Genomic DNA, 13,633 nt, shown 5'->3' on the forward strand with positions numbered 1-13,633 from the left:
TAAATGAAATTCAGATTTGACAATCAGAATTTAAAAAAAGGTTATTTTGCTCTTCCTGGATTTCCTAAAGATCTTAAAACGCTACGTTAAAATCCATAAACCAAAGTTTCCTCGCGTTCGACGAATCAAAGTGCCCGAAAACTCGTCGATCGTCAAACAATGGAAGGGAACAAAGCGCGGGTCCCCCTTCGACCGAAAATCGAAAAGCAGATTTTTAGGTGGACCGTGTGAAAAGCAAACCGTCGAAACAGGTCCCGCGGGTATCCGAGCAACGAAACGCGACAATAAAAGCCGTAAAACGTGGGATCGACGCGGCAGAGGATATCGGCAATAAAAAATTATTTTAGCATTTAAGGCAGTGACGGCGCGACAACGGAGAACGTAACGTAGGAAAGAACGAGACGAACGTTATTACCGGGGGCCCCTGTTGGCTCTTTGGATGGCATTTTCAGCGGGGAAGAATAAAGAAAAAGAAAGGTGAGATCGTCGAGACGAAAACGAGAGAGACAGAGGCTAGGAGAGGGAGAGAAGTAACGTAGCCGAGGTACACGGTACCTCTTCTTGAAGTGACGAGGTAGAAGAGAAGGAGGGTTCTACGCGGGAGGTGGAAGAGGAACAACACGTGACCAATGACTTCTATAAAGGTGGAGAACGACAGGGCGCAAACACGGAGTTCTCTCTGCGCAGTGGAGTCTGTGCCCGCAAAAGTGATAGTAATTTTTTTTTTTTTTTAACACTCTACGCCGTACCTCAAGCATTTTTAACTCGTTCACGGCAACCACGCGGGAGATACACGCATTCGTAACCATGAGGACGTACTACGTGATAGCCGCCATTCTGATCGCCGGTACGTACCCGAAATAAACGCGACACGATCACGAGGACGCGATGGGGGTGGATAGAGTACACGGGGGTACGCGTTAATACGGAATAATTATCGAGGGGGAGGGGGGGGGGGGCTAAAAAAAGAAGTGATATTCGAGGACGATCGATTTGTCGGAAGTGGAGGACATCAGTGTGTGACATACGCGTGTGGATCACAAAGAGAGTGCGCTCTTCGTCGCGATTTTCACGATAGCGATATATCTGTAGTTCCATTGATCCGTGCATGGGATTATTTAATATTTTATGTACGAAAAATAATCTCCGATTAGACTTTTGCAACCACCGCTCGAATTGTGACCCTCCGTGTTAAATTCATCAATTTTTATTAGTACAATTTCTCTACTACGAGCATTCGATGTGCAGACGAATTGTTTTAACTTCAATGTTTCCGACAAGTGTTTTATTTAATTTCCAAAATGTAGAGTGCCATATTTTGACACGATTTCTTTGAATACGAGATTACACTATAATTATAATACAATGCTTAGAACGTAATGGTCGCAGTAGAGAAAAAGGAAATTGATTCACCATACGGTGCCACGTGTTGGAGTAACTTTTGTATACGTCTATCGCATATGTTTGTGTATACTGAACAGTAAAAAATTCCATTCTGGAGACCTACAGATGTTTTTAAGACGATCGTTGAAAATCGTGATCACCTTACACGCTTCTCCGTACGATCTACAAACGAAACGAGATCGAAAGGCGGATTCAGTTTCCGTGCAAAGAGAAACCTTCCCGACGCACATTTGCATTCTTTTTCCTCCCCCTCTCTGGACTTTCCTCGGCGCAAGAGGATAACCTTGGCCCAGATCTTGACCCTTCTTTTTATCATCGTCCAGCGCCGCTGAAAGATTGAAAATATTCTGGGACCTGCGAAAATTTATGGACGAGAAACCAAACAAATGTCGACGCAACGTTTGGCGCACTACAAACGTGCTCAAATTAATTCTATCGCGCAAAAACAATCACATTGTTTTGATCGAATCTTCGTATATGTACACTACAATAATTCAATTAATATTTTTTATTTCGGAATTTAACGTTTAGTAAACACTTTACACAATCAGGCCTCTTATTAGGCTTGGACTAGTATTTTTTATTTTTTCATCTTCGTGCTATTTTCAATTAATTCAATAAATTCTTGTTGTAACATATTAAACATTATAAGTATGATACATTCGTGTAATAATGAACAAAATATTAACTCACAAAGATGGGTGTAAAAGTTCTGCAATTTCGCTAGAGATTCTTATTAACCCTTTCTGTCTCGAAACGATACTTTTAACAATATAAGTATTTTGAAAGAAACCCATTGACGAATTTTTGTAAAACTTATCGAAAAGTACAAGTATTATACAACGCCATATGGTATTAAATCGTCGACATCTAGTTTTTATTTATGCTTCGTGACTCCATAAAGTCCCATAGATACCATATGGAATCATAAAGATCAAAAAAATATTCATCTCACGATATAGATCGAACAAAAGAATACCCTGTACCGTCTATTAACTTCCTAACATGAAACTAAAAATAAAATAAAGTACAATCTTCTATATTTTCGATATGCATGTACACCAATGCAAAACTAGTCGTTTCACCGATATCTTATTTTCTACCGTTGTAATAACAATAATTCTATCGTTGAACGCTAATTACGTCAAATTTTTTATTTCGTTTAACGACCTCGTTTGCCAAACGAAAACAATGGATCAAAACGTAAGAAAGAAGTGCACCGATCAGGGTGAAAGGACGAGTCGAGCGAAGTATTGCAACGAGTAAGTTTTACGAACCAACCAAAATGAAATCGGGCCGATCATACGTGAAATTACGAGGCTTAAAGTTAGCAATGCCATATGGAACGGTTTGGGACAGGAAGGATTATAATTTAACCGCGTTTGTAATTTTATCAACGACTTTTGGTACCGGTCCAGAGAAAAATGAAAGTGAATATAACGCGTACTTACGCGCGGCGACGTTGCGCGCATGCGCGCGCGCGTCTGCGCGATAAAGACGGGAAAACGTGTTGAGGAGAGTCGAGTGAACGGGATGCTGGGACTCCCAGGCTGGGAGAGCCCAGTCACGAGCCGTGTTGGTGTTGCGGCTGCTGGTGGCGGGGCCTGGCTCTAGGCCCAAAGTGAAAGCGCCTGGCGAAAGTCAGTTTGTGTCCTTACATAAGACGTTTAGATTATTCAGACATCATATGCCGCGAAAAAAGAATAACAGATTATTAGGCGTAATTGGCAGCCGCTAGCAACGAGACAATAGACGATAAAGAACGTTGTCGTTGCATCGGAATCGCTAATAAAAGCGAAAACGTAACGCGTATACGTTTCTTCTTCCAGCCGAGTATCGTCCCCCATGGCGCGATCGCGAAACAAACGAACGACTCGCGCGATAAAGAAAACGACCAACAATTTTATCGTTTAATTTTCTCCCCGAGCAGAACGTCCGCCGAAACGGTAAAATTGTACGCGATTACCACGATCCCTGGCACGATTAAGTGTTACGCCGCGCCGGTAACCGCAACGGAAATTTTTTTTCTGCGGATCGCGTACCCGGCTGGGAAAATCTGGCCGGCGATTGGATGAATTTCAGCGCAGAAATATGCAATTTAACGATCGTTACTCTTTCGAAGGAATCCGTTTAAAATAACAAATTGTTTCGGAGGTACCTGGGGCCGCCTGTTAGAAATCGCGACCGCAAATGCTGTCGTTAATTTCCATTCTAAAAATGGAAATATGTAATCAGTTGAATCGGTATGGCTCGGTTTAATTTCCTATGCCTTTTTTGCGGGACCGTTTTACGTAAAACGTTTGTATTCGAACTACGGCTGCTCGTTTTACAGTTCTCTCGCGAGTATAACTGTATTATTAGCATTGTAACAAACGGGACGTGAAACCAAAACGTATCCGGTCGTTGAAAGCGAACTCTTTTTCTTCATTCTTTCGTTGCACTTTTTGCGCTACCTTTTTAAGAAATTAAACTTCCTCGTTCATCTTATTCTTACGAAGGAACGCTTGTTGGTACAACACCGTAAGCCTAAACTTTCTTGTTCACCTTCGTGCTGAAAGAATGTTAAATTTTTGTATCCGTCGAACTGCCTCGCGAAGGTGACTTTTACAACTCAATACCGGAAGACAAGTTCAACTTCCGTTTCATTATCTAAGAAACCTATCGTTCTATAATAGGTTTTGGATTAAAAATATCATTGAGCTATGCAAAATATTGTCATTATTTTAATTGTTTTAATTATTTTCAATTTCTACTACCTCAACAATTTTGAAAAAAAAGTTATAGTCAAACTGTGTGTTATATTCTGTAAACACGCTGGTTTTTTTTCGATTTCGATTTGATGCTACTGGCGGTTTGTTTTATCGCTAAATTATCGTTTAAACACTGCTGTTAATAACGTTCGACTGCTATAAAGTACCACCCCTTTCATATAAAAACTTGTCACGAATCATTTTTAACTTGCTCGTTCGAAGCATATGTCTTAATCAAATATGGCGTCTTTTGACTGATATCTATAAAATAATCTATCTAAACTGAAATATAAAACACCTGGAGCTACCAACAACGACCTAATATACATATATTATTTACTAAACTTTTGTGCACTCAGTTTTATTGTTACCTATCAATCGATAAGGTACTTCTTTACAAACTATTTTAAAGTGTTTCAACGCGTTACGATTGTTGTCGCCGCCGACTGAAACCGAGCGTTCTCGTGTCAATGGTCGCGTTTCGTAAATTTAATTTCAATGCAAGAATATTTTATCGCTAACGACGTATCGTTGCTATTGCAGGCGTGAGCGCCCAGGAATCGTTCAAATGCCCAGACGACTTCGGATTCTATCCGCATCACATATCCTGCGACAAATATTGGAAATGCGACAACAACGTCGCGGAGCTGAAGACCTGCGGTAACGGTCTTGCGTTCGACGCAAGCGACAGCAAGTTCCTCACCGAAAACTGCGACTACCTCCACAACGTCGACTGCGGCGACAGGTCGCAACTGGAGCCAGCCGTGAGCACGCCGCATTGCCCTCGACTTTACGGGATCTTCCCCGATGAGAAGAAATGCGACGTGTTCTGGAACTGTTGGAACGGAGAATCCTCCAGGTACCAGTGCAGCCCTGGACTTGCGTACGATCGCGAAGCCAGAGTCTGCATGTGGGCAGATCAAGTACCTGAATGCAGAAACGAAGGTACGTCCGAACAAATGTACAGTTCGACTAGTTAGAAAAAATCCCTGTAAACGTGGTTAGAGTGAATTACAAGGATATCCACTTGAGAATTCTACTCTTGAGAGTTGGTATCGAGGATGAGAGGAGTAAGCATAACAATCGTCATGCTGAAAGTTGCTTTGTTGCTTATAATACTGTTAATAAAGGGAAGCGCATGTAGTTGGGGGATCTTTTCTATGTGGTCGAACTATACATAGGCACGATTGCAAAACTGTGCAAAAACTCGATGAATGTTTCTTTTTTATGCCTCTTCGAGCACAATTGCAGCGAGATCAGTGTTCGTTGACATTCGATTGTCTGCATTGATCTCTTGCATTTGCTGTTAGAAGCTCGAAAGATCAGTCCTGAAAGAAAATGCGAGTCGTGTTGGGTCAGACGTTGTAGTCAGCCTTTGTAAGAGTCGCGCCTAAGCAAAAATTGCTCCATACTGACTGCATTCCCCTTACTCGTGGTACCGCACTCACCTTAACCTCTGCAGTATAATGTGCCCGACCAGAATGTCGGTAAACTTTGTCGAGGCAATTTTATAAGACACTTAACGTTTTCTTATTCTGTAATATTTCTATTCATAATCTCTAGACCTGATATTCTTGATTTTTTCTCGTGATTATGAGCCCTCTTCACACCCTTTGAGCTCTTCTAAATCCGCCATTTTATTTGCTATCAATCTCCTTAAATCCTCAAAAGCTTCGAAAGCTGAGTATTAAAGCTTCCTGTGACGCTTAAAGACTCTTCTAAATCCGCCATTTTATTTGCTATTAATTTCTCAAGAACTTTAAGAGCTGGGAAATTTAAATTTAAAGAGCTCAAGCTTCGTAGGACACAGTCTTCAAGGTTCTTTAAAACTTCAAGAGCTCGAGGTTTACACAACGTGTATACTATAAATTATACTCTTATCCTCGAAGCGGTTACTACACTCGCGGAGTCTCCTTGTGAGCCTGCTTATTTGCTCCCATTATTCAGTCCGGTTAGAACGAAGGACCGGGTAGAATGCGTTACGAAACGTCCCATTCACCAGAAACCAATTGCACATCGACGACACGCGGGGTCACTTCTCCCTGAATATTATTTATTCGTCGTGTTGTTCCTCGTGTTCGATACGTGACAATGGTCCCCACGCACATCCTGTGTTTCTTAGCGCGGAATCTTCGTTCGTTGGCTCGCACGCGGTAGAATTCAAAGCCGAACCCTGATTTTACCATTCACCGACTCGCGCTCGACCTGTGCCTTGTGTAATTGTAAGCTGGCACGCCTCTCTCTCTCTCTCTTTCTCTTCGTCTCATCGTGTTCTTGTGTGTTTTATCGCATTGCACAGAGGTCGCAGGAGGTTTTGCGTGTCCCGCCGCGGGCGAAGTGAGCGGAGCATCCGGCAGCTTCAGCAGACACGCCCATCCCGACGACTGCAGAAAGTATTACATATGTCTCGAGGGTACCGCCAGGGAGTACGGTTGCCCGATCGGCACCGTCTTCAAGATCGGTGACGCGGACGGCAGCGGCGCCTGCGAGGATCCCGAAGACGTTCCCGGATGGTGAGTTCACCATTTCGCCATTAACTTGTCTCGACCTTTCAAAAATCACGCTAAAAGGTTAATCGATGTTTCGCTACCTGACGAAGCTCGACAACCGTCGATCGAAAACATTAATTTCTGACGACAGCAATTACCACTTTACCGACCGGTACCGATTGACCCTAGGTTATACTGGGTGTTCAACCACCCCTGGGAAAAATTTTAATGCAAGACTCTAGAGACCAAAATAAGACGAAAATCAAGGATACCAATTTGTTAATTGAGGCTTCGTTAAAGAGTTATAGAAACATTTCCGGTCACACAGTATATTTACGGTAAAGAATTTTTTTCTCGCAAGTGGATAGGATTTCGAGGGTATGTCTTTTCACCAAAAATGATAGTAATTGACTCCCGGAAACGAAAATAATTTTTTCAGAACGATTTGCAATTTTTTTTTTCACCGAAAATTTTAGGCACCTACCCCCTGTCGATTTTTCTTAAAAATTCGTTATTCATTTTTAGTAATTTTGTTTGACGCAATACGAAAATTTTGTCTAATACTTTTTTGTAGGTACCCATGAGCTCTACTTCAGAAAAAAGTTTTATTGAAATATATTCACAATTGTAGGAGTTATGGCTGTTTGAAAATTGGACCATTTTTATGGGGGTTTTCTCATTTTACGAGGTCAAACAACAACTTTTTCATTATTGTTAATATTTCTACATATTCTCCATCAAAATATGCGTAGTTTGCTTTTTTAAACATTAAAATCGTCCAATCCGTTCAGAAGTTATGACATTTTAAAGATACGCATGAAATTTCAGAGATTCATTTCTGGCCTCACATGAGATTTTCGGTCAGGAATTTTTTTCTCGAAAACACGTAGTATTTCGTGGTTATGTGTAATAACCAAAAATGATTGTAATTGCCACCTGCAACTAAAAATAATTTTTTTAGAACGATTTGAAATTTTTAAATTTTGTCGAAAAATTTCGCACCTTTTTCAATTTTTTTCTAGAAAGTGGGTAGGATCTCGCGGGTATGTCTATTCACCAAAAATGATTGTAATTGACTCCCGCAACCGAAAATAATTTTTTCGTGAATGATTTTAAATTTTTTAATTTAATTTTTTAATAACTTTTTAACGAAGCCCCAATCAACAAATTGATATTCTTGATTTTTGTCTTATTTTGGCGTTTAGAATCTCCCATTAATATTTTTCCCAGGGGTGGCCGAACTTCTAGTGACATTTTTTATTTTCATGACAATCGATTAATAAGCTATCGGTAAAGTGTTGGTAAAAAGCCGATTTATAGGCTATCAGTCGGTAAAGCGTTAAACGGTAAAAAACCAATTAATAGTCTATCTGTCGGTAAAGTGTTAATTAGATTCCAAGTTCTTTTTCTACGTACAATTCTCGCTAAAATCGACTAATTAATTTTGTCATGACACAAAAGCGACAAAACTCAGGAAATATCAATTTTTATCGTACCGATATAGACGAAATCGTAGCAACGAGCATCGTTTTAATTATTATCGATACTGGGCTATCACAAAATTTCGAAATCTAAATTGTTTGTGACATCTAACAAAAAATTTAAATAACAAACTATTGGTAAACACGGATAATGGGATACGAATTAAAAGGTGTATTTTAGTGAAAACAACCTTTTAACTATATCTATCCTGGTGTAAGAAATTGTAACTAATAACTCTTATAAACGGATTGCTTGGTGGTCGTACTGTTTATAATGCCACTCAATAGATGAAATCAAACTTTGAAAATACAGGTTATATGGCAGTATTGGGCAAAATGTAATCTGATCACATTTGCCACGACTACCTTCACAGAGTAATTCCATTGTAATTACACGGCAATTTCAGACACTCTTTCTCTCGGGGATCTAACATATTTTCTACACAATGGCTACATAATCCTGCGATCGAAGAATTTTTAATTGCGTCACCTTTCTTACGGAGATGCGATAAGGTCTTTCAAGAAACATTGCAAACTCGTACAGTTGCAGATATTTATTTACATTGGCAGTCGACTGAAACGAAACGGTTTAATTATTTTAAAAAAAGATGTCCCAACTTCCTTGTGCACCCCCGTCCGTTTCAAAGATCAATAAATAACGTTAAAAAGAAGAGATAACGACAGACAGTCGTACACGTTTATACGCATCGGGAAAGTTAGCGACCAGACGTTACGTAAAAACAAATTCTTGATAAACCGGGTGTTATATAGTCCGCATTTGATTACAGTATTTAAAACTCAACCATACGTTAAAGCACACTCTGGAAGTTCGTAAGATATTTCTTCTTTTTCGAGTGACGTAATTAAACGGATATTCCTGATACACCTTGCTCTCATACCGGGCAGATTGGTTTTGCGTAACAGCATCCAAATGTTGGTAACAATATTTATATAATGTTCCTCGGGAACAGGAATAACGTGTATGAAAGTCAACAGTATTCTAATAGATATTAACAATTTCGCTCCTCGTCTTGAATTATCAATTACATTTCAAGTATCGCGATCAAGATTCACTAGACAATGCACGAAACAGAAATTTTAACTGAAAATTAATTCTTTCTTTGCCCTTCGATTTACTTGTCAAACTAAACACTTCCTGCTCTTACTAATTTTTACATACCCTTATTTAATGTACATACTTTATGTTTGTAATACTACTTTTCCCACTTTTGACACGCATTGTTTATTTTATCCGTTTTTGTAGAATTGTTTCATAATTCGAAAGATCGAGGGCATCGTTAAAATGTTTCCTTTTATGTTGCATTTATTACTGACGTACGCAATTTCTATCAACGATACGTTCACTTGAATAATATTAATTAACAAAAAAATTGCCTAACATGATCAATTAGTTAATTTCCACTCTTTGAATGTGTCTCCTTTAGTATCGAAGGTTCTGTAATAATAGTTATCGAATATAGTTTGTCATTAAATGGAATGTCGTGAGCAATATGCACTTCCAATGTTCATACCAATTATTATTAGTATCACGACACCGTTTTATTGCATATTTGTATAAAAACAGTTTGTAAAAAGTCTTCATTTGCCTCGTGAACCATTTTTCGAAATTTATACAATCAGATTTAATCGATAAATACCAAGATTATATAAATTCACGACATTTTACGACAGACTATAGGATACACGTGTACTAAAAAATGTATATGCCCAGTAGAGCTGTTCGAGATCTCGAAACACGCAGGAATCCCTAAATGCGTGACGGAACGATTCAAAATATTCGTGTCGATACGAGACTCGAATCTAAAACGAGACTCCACTTCCTTCGAGACTCACGAATATAAATCAGGATCTCGATTCTTTCAAACCAACCACGAACACGATTCTTACAAAAATTTATCGATGATAAACAAAAACCACCAATCGCATGTATGGTCAATTGGAATTTAAATTATCGAAGCTGCAGAAATATACTTATCCAAATTATTCGATGATTTCTAAGCTATCGTTGTATCGTTTCAAAAATATGCACATTTTCATTTTTTTCTGAAAGTACCCAAGAGTCTTCTCACGTAATAATTTTTGTTGTGAAATTAAAAAATACGAATTGGCCCAGCAAAAATTTGCAGAGAAATTTTCGAACGTTTCCTCGCGAGGTAAAGAGAATTTATACCGTTTGTATCATTCACGCCTCGAATATTCGTAAATTTATTTCCGCCTGGTTTTTCTGGATCTCGATCGGCTCCGAGCGTTCAGTACCCGTTCGCGTACCGTGATTAACTCAACTCACGAAACACACGCGAGGCAGGTGGCACGTCACGCATGTCCTAAGCCCCGGATTTTTCCTGGTTTTGCTTCACAGTGAGGATTACTATGGTGACCTGGACCTAAAGAGCATCAGGAAGAGCGAGCTACTTGCCGGTATTCAGAATTCGGGCGAGACCAGGAAGCCTCACGGTCAGAGCAAACCAAGGCCCCCCTCGGCACCCGCGAGGCCCAACGCACCCCCTCAGGAATAATTTCTAATATTTCTGACCCCCCCCTTTTTCTCTTCCCTTTCTCGCGTCTTCACGTTCCCTCCTCTCCATCTCTGCATTTCTCTTCGCAAAGCTCTCTCTCTTTCTCTCTCTCTCTCTGTTCCCTTGTTTCTGTCACACGAGCACACATGTATTTAATACAAGGTATTAAATATGTAATACCGAGAGTCAAGAGTTGCCGTTCGGTTCGCATTCAAGCAAAATGCTGCGGATCCACGGTGGCGCGAATAATTATTTCGATCGAAGTTCTTTTGTCCGGACATTCTGGCTTAAAACGTAGCAACTGTGTTTTCCGACCCTGACCAATACGTAAATCCTCTGCATCCGATTGAAAAGCTCAGATTTATCGTAAAACCGACCCCTAGCGAAATAAATACGGATTCAAGATACACACGTTTCGCGTCTAGAGGGATATTGTATCGTGTTGCAATGCATTTTTCACGATTTAATACATATTCGATAGTTTTAATTAACGATTGCTCGCGCGAAAAGAAGACACAAGTCTCTTGGAAAAATTACAGAATAATTGGGTGAATTTTCTAAGTAAGGAAATCGACATTTGTCGGTTCAACTTTTCAGCAGCCTGAAAAGAATTTTTCAGACATTAGTAAAAATATTGCTTCGACACCTGAACCCAGACAAAAGATTCTTTTTTAACGTGCAATTATTCACGCCGTCGCGTTACATCGGCGAACACCTTGCGTTCGACAGAAATTCACGAGAGATCGTTCGTTTCGAACATGGAGAGAGCGAAATTCGAATTCCATTCGCATCAAACGTTCGCGTTAATTAGCAATTAGAAGATGCGTCTTGTCGCGGACGATAGAAACGAACGGGTCGTTCGTGCGATTTTAATTACCCGCGCCCTGTTTTGTCCAGTTACTTCAGATGAGAAAATCGATCGAGGAACCCCGCGTAAAATTATTAAGAGACTGATCGTAAGCTCGTCAGAGCGTGGAAGGCTAATTAAAATCTGCGAACATCGTTCGGTTACTTTTCCCCCCCGATGAATCTATTCTTTCGATTATCTTTTTCTTTTGCTCGTCTTCGTTGGAAAAGTCGGAATATTCGATCGGGATATTTTAACGTTCGAGTTGCAATCGTATCGTCTCCATCGATAACTTCTCGTCGAGCTCCCTTCGAGCTTGTTCCTTCACTCTTTCTTGCCTGTTATCATTTTGCACCCCTTGATTTGTCTTCGCTGTTGCTGTTCGTATTCCTCCCCTTTGCTGTCGCGAGACGTTCGATTTTTTAAAAGAAGAAAACAAAAGAGCGTACTGAGGAAAGGCTCTGCGACCGCGACGCGTATATATCGCGTAGAAGAACGAGTTCGCTGAATTTCACAGAGAATTTCGGATAAAAGTTCAGTGAACGGTGACTTCTAAATTTCGTAAATTCGAGAGCCCGGTCCTGTCGCACTCTTGGCCTCGGTCGAGCATGCTTGCGTAAGCTAGACTCATCCGTATATTTGTAAGTAATGTGAAAGATTCGTATAATAAATGGAAAAAAATTCGTAAAAAAAATCTTTGTGCTTTTGAAACCCCCGATCCCCACACCCACCCACGTCGCCTGAATGTTTTCCGTGTGATTCTAACCCTGGCATGCTCGTTCATGAATAAACAAATAACATATAATGTGGTCATTTAACACGCAGGAGGGTTTATTTGTACAGATTTGTAAGATCTGCTTTCATATCAGCTAAGAAAAACGCAACGATTCTAGAAGAGTCTTGTAAGAATGAAAAATCAAATTCTTTGTGTTTTGTAAAAGCGGTTTTTGGATCCATTTTCCAAATACAAGAGGTTCTTGAACGTATACACTTTTACTTTCAACGATAAATATGTTACAGTGCTCAAAACATGGAACTCGTCGTTGTATTTGGCACCTTAAATATTGTAACTGTTCCTTGAAGCCAACGATCCCAGTTTGTTATTTCTAGGTCGAAAGCTTCAATTGAGAAATTTCCGATGTATATCGATTTCTATAAGATATATTTTTCTCTGCTCTTATCGCATATCATACTTCGCACTCATGAGCACATACAACACACACGTTTATTTATATCGCTACCGTTGTCTTATTATTCGCGGGCCTAATTTACAAGGTACAATATGACGCCCTTATATCACAATGTCTATGGCTTTAATTACTTCCATAACTAATTTTTTCTCAAACATGTAACCCGATTTGATTTTCATAGAACTCAACATAGATATAACATTAACGTTTCAGCGACTCATCTAATATTCTCGTTCGCATTTCGCTATAATTTAATCTACCAAGCCATGTAACATAATTTAGAATAACCACCATACTTTTATTACTTTTTTTTTTACTGTAACAACATCGCCTTTTAAATTCTCATCATATTAAAGAGATTAATATTCTCTTAGCAGCTACGGGTTCTGGTTACTTCAATGCTAGGTCGAATAAAATTACACCGATATCTCATTGTCGAGGAAAAATAATATCAGTACTAATACCAAAGTAAATTCGACTAAAATAATTAAACATTTTCTAACTCATTTGTAATACAGTAAACTGCTTCCATATTGTATAATACATATGAAACTGTAAATATAATTAGTAAATATGCCGTCATTTTACTCTTTCTCTATCCTTCAGTAAATACGAATAACAGACAAATATAATTTTGTAAACAATAAATTTCATAGCGAAAAGTACTACGGCGACGTGGATTTGAAGGCTCTACGTAAACTTGGGTACTAGAAGGAGCGACCAGAGAACAAGAATGGAGAATTCAATAAGTTTAACAGACGATGACAATTGATAAGAAGACTCAGGACTCATCAAAATCAATCGATATCCTACATCATCCTCTCCTTACAAACAAAGGAGTCTTGACACTTTGAGATCATCCAGTAAAAATTCAGACGCATAAACTGCATAACTGCGACCCTCTTCACGCATTCTGTTCACTCGAAATCATTCAT

General features: G+C 39.4%; 1 protein-coding gene across 2 annotated transcripts; it reads left to right on the plus strand.

The window, feature by feature from the left end:
* The first annotated feature begins 565 nt into the window (after nucleotides 1–565).
* On the plus strand, nucleotides 566–13,633 carry Gasp (Chitin binding Peritrophin-A domain-containing protein Gasp). Of its 2 annotated transcripts, none has more exons than XM_076770917.1 (4): nucleotides 566–847; nucleotides 4,698–5,099; nucleotides 6,454–6,667; nucleotides 13,355–13,633. In XM_076770917.1, the coding sequence occupies exons 1-4, from the start codon at nucleotides 808–810 to the stop codon at nucleotides 13,407–13,409; spliced, it is 711 nt and encodes a 236-aa protein (XP_076627032.1). In that variant the 5' UTR covers nucleotides 566–807; the 3' UTR covers nucleotides 13,410–13,633. The 2 variants fall into 2 exon arrangements, with proteins under 2 accessions (XP_076627032.1, XP_076627031.1); XM_076770916.1 differs by lacking the exon at nucleotides 13,355–13,633 and adding an exon at nucleotides 10,505–12,202 and having other exon boundaries at nucleotides 607–847.

This window comes from Colletes latitarsis, chromosome 8 (assembly GCF_051014445.1).
Source record: "Colletes latitarsis isolate SP2378_abdomen chromosome 8, iyColLati1, whole genome shotgun sequence".
In the NCBI taxonomy this organism is placed as follows: Eukaryota; Metazoa; Arthropoda; class Insecta; order Hymenoptera; family Colletidae; genus Colletes; species Colletes latitarsis.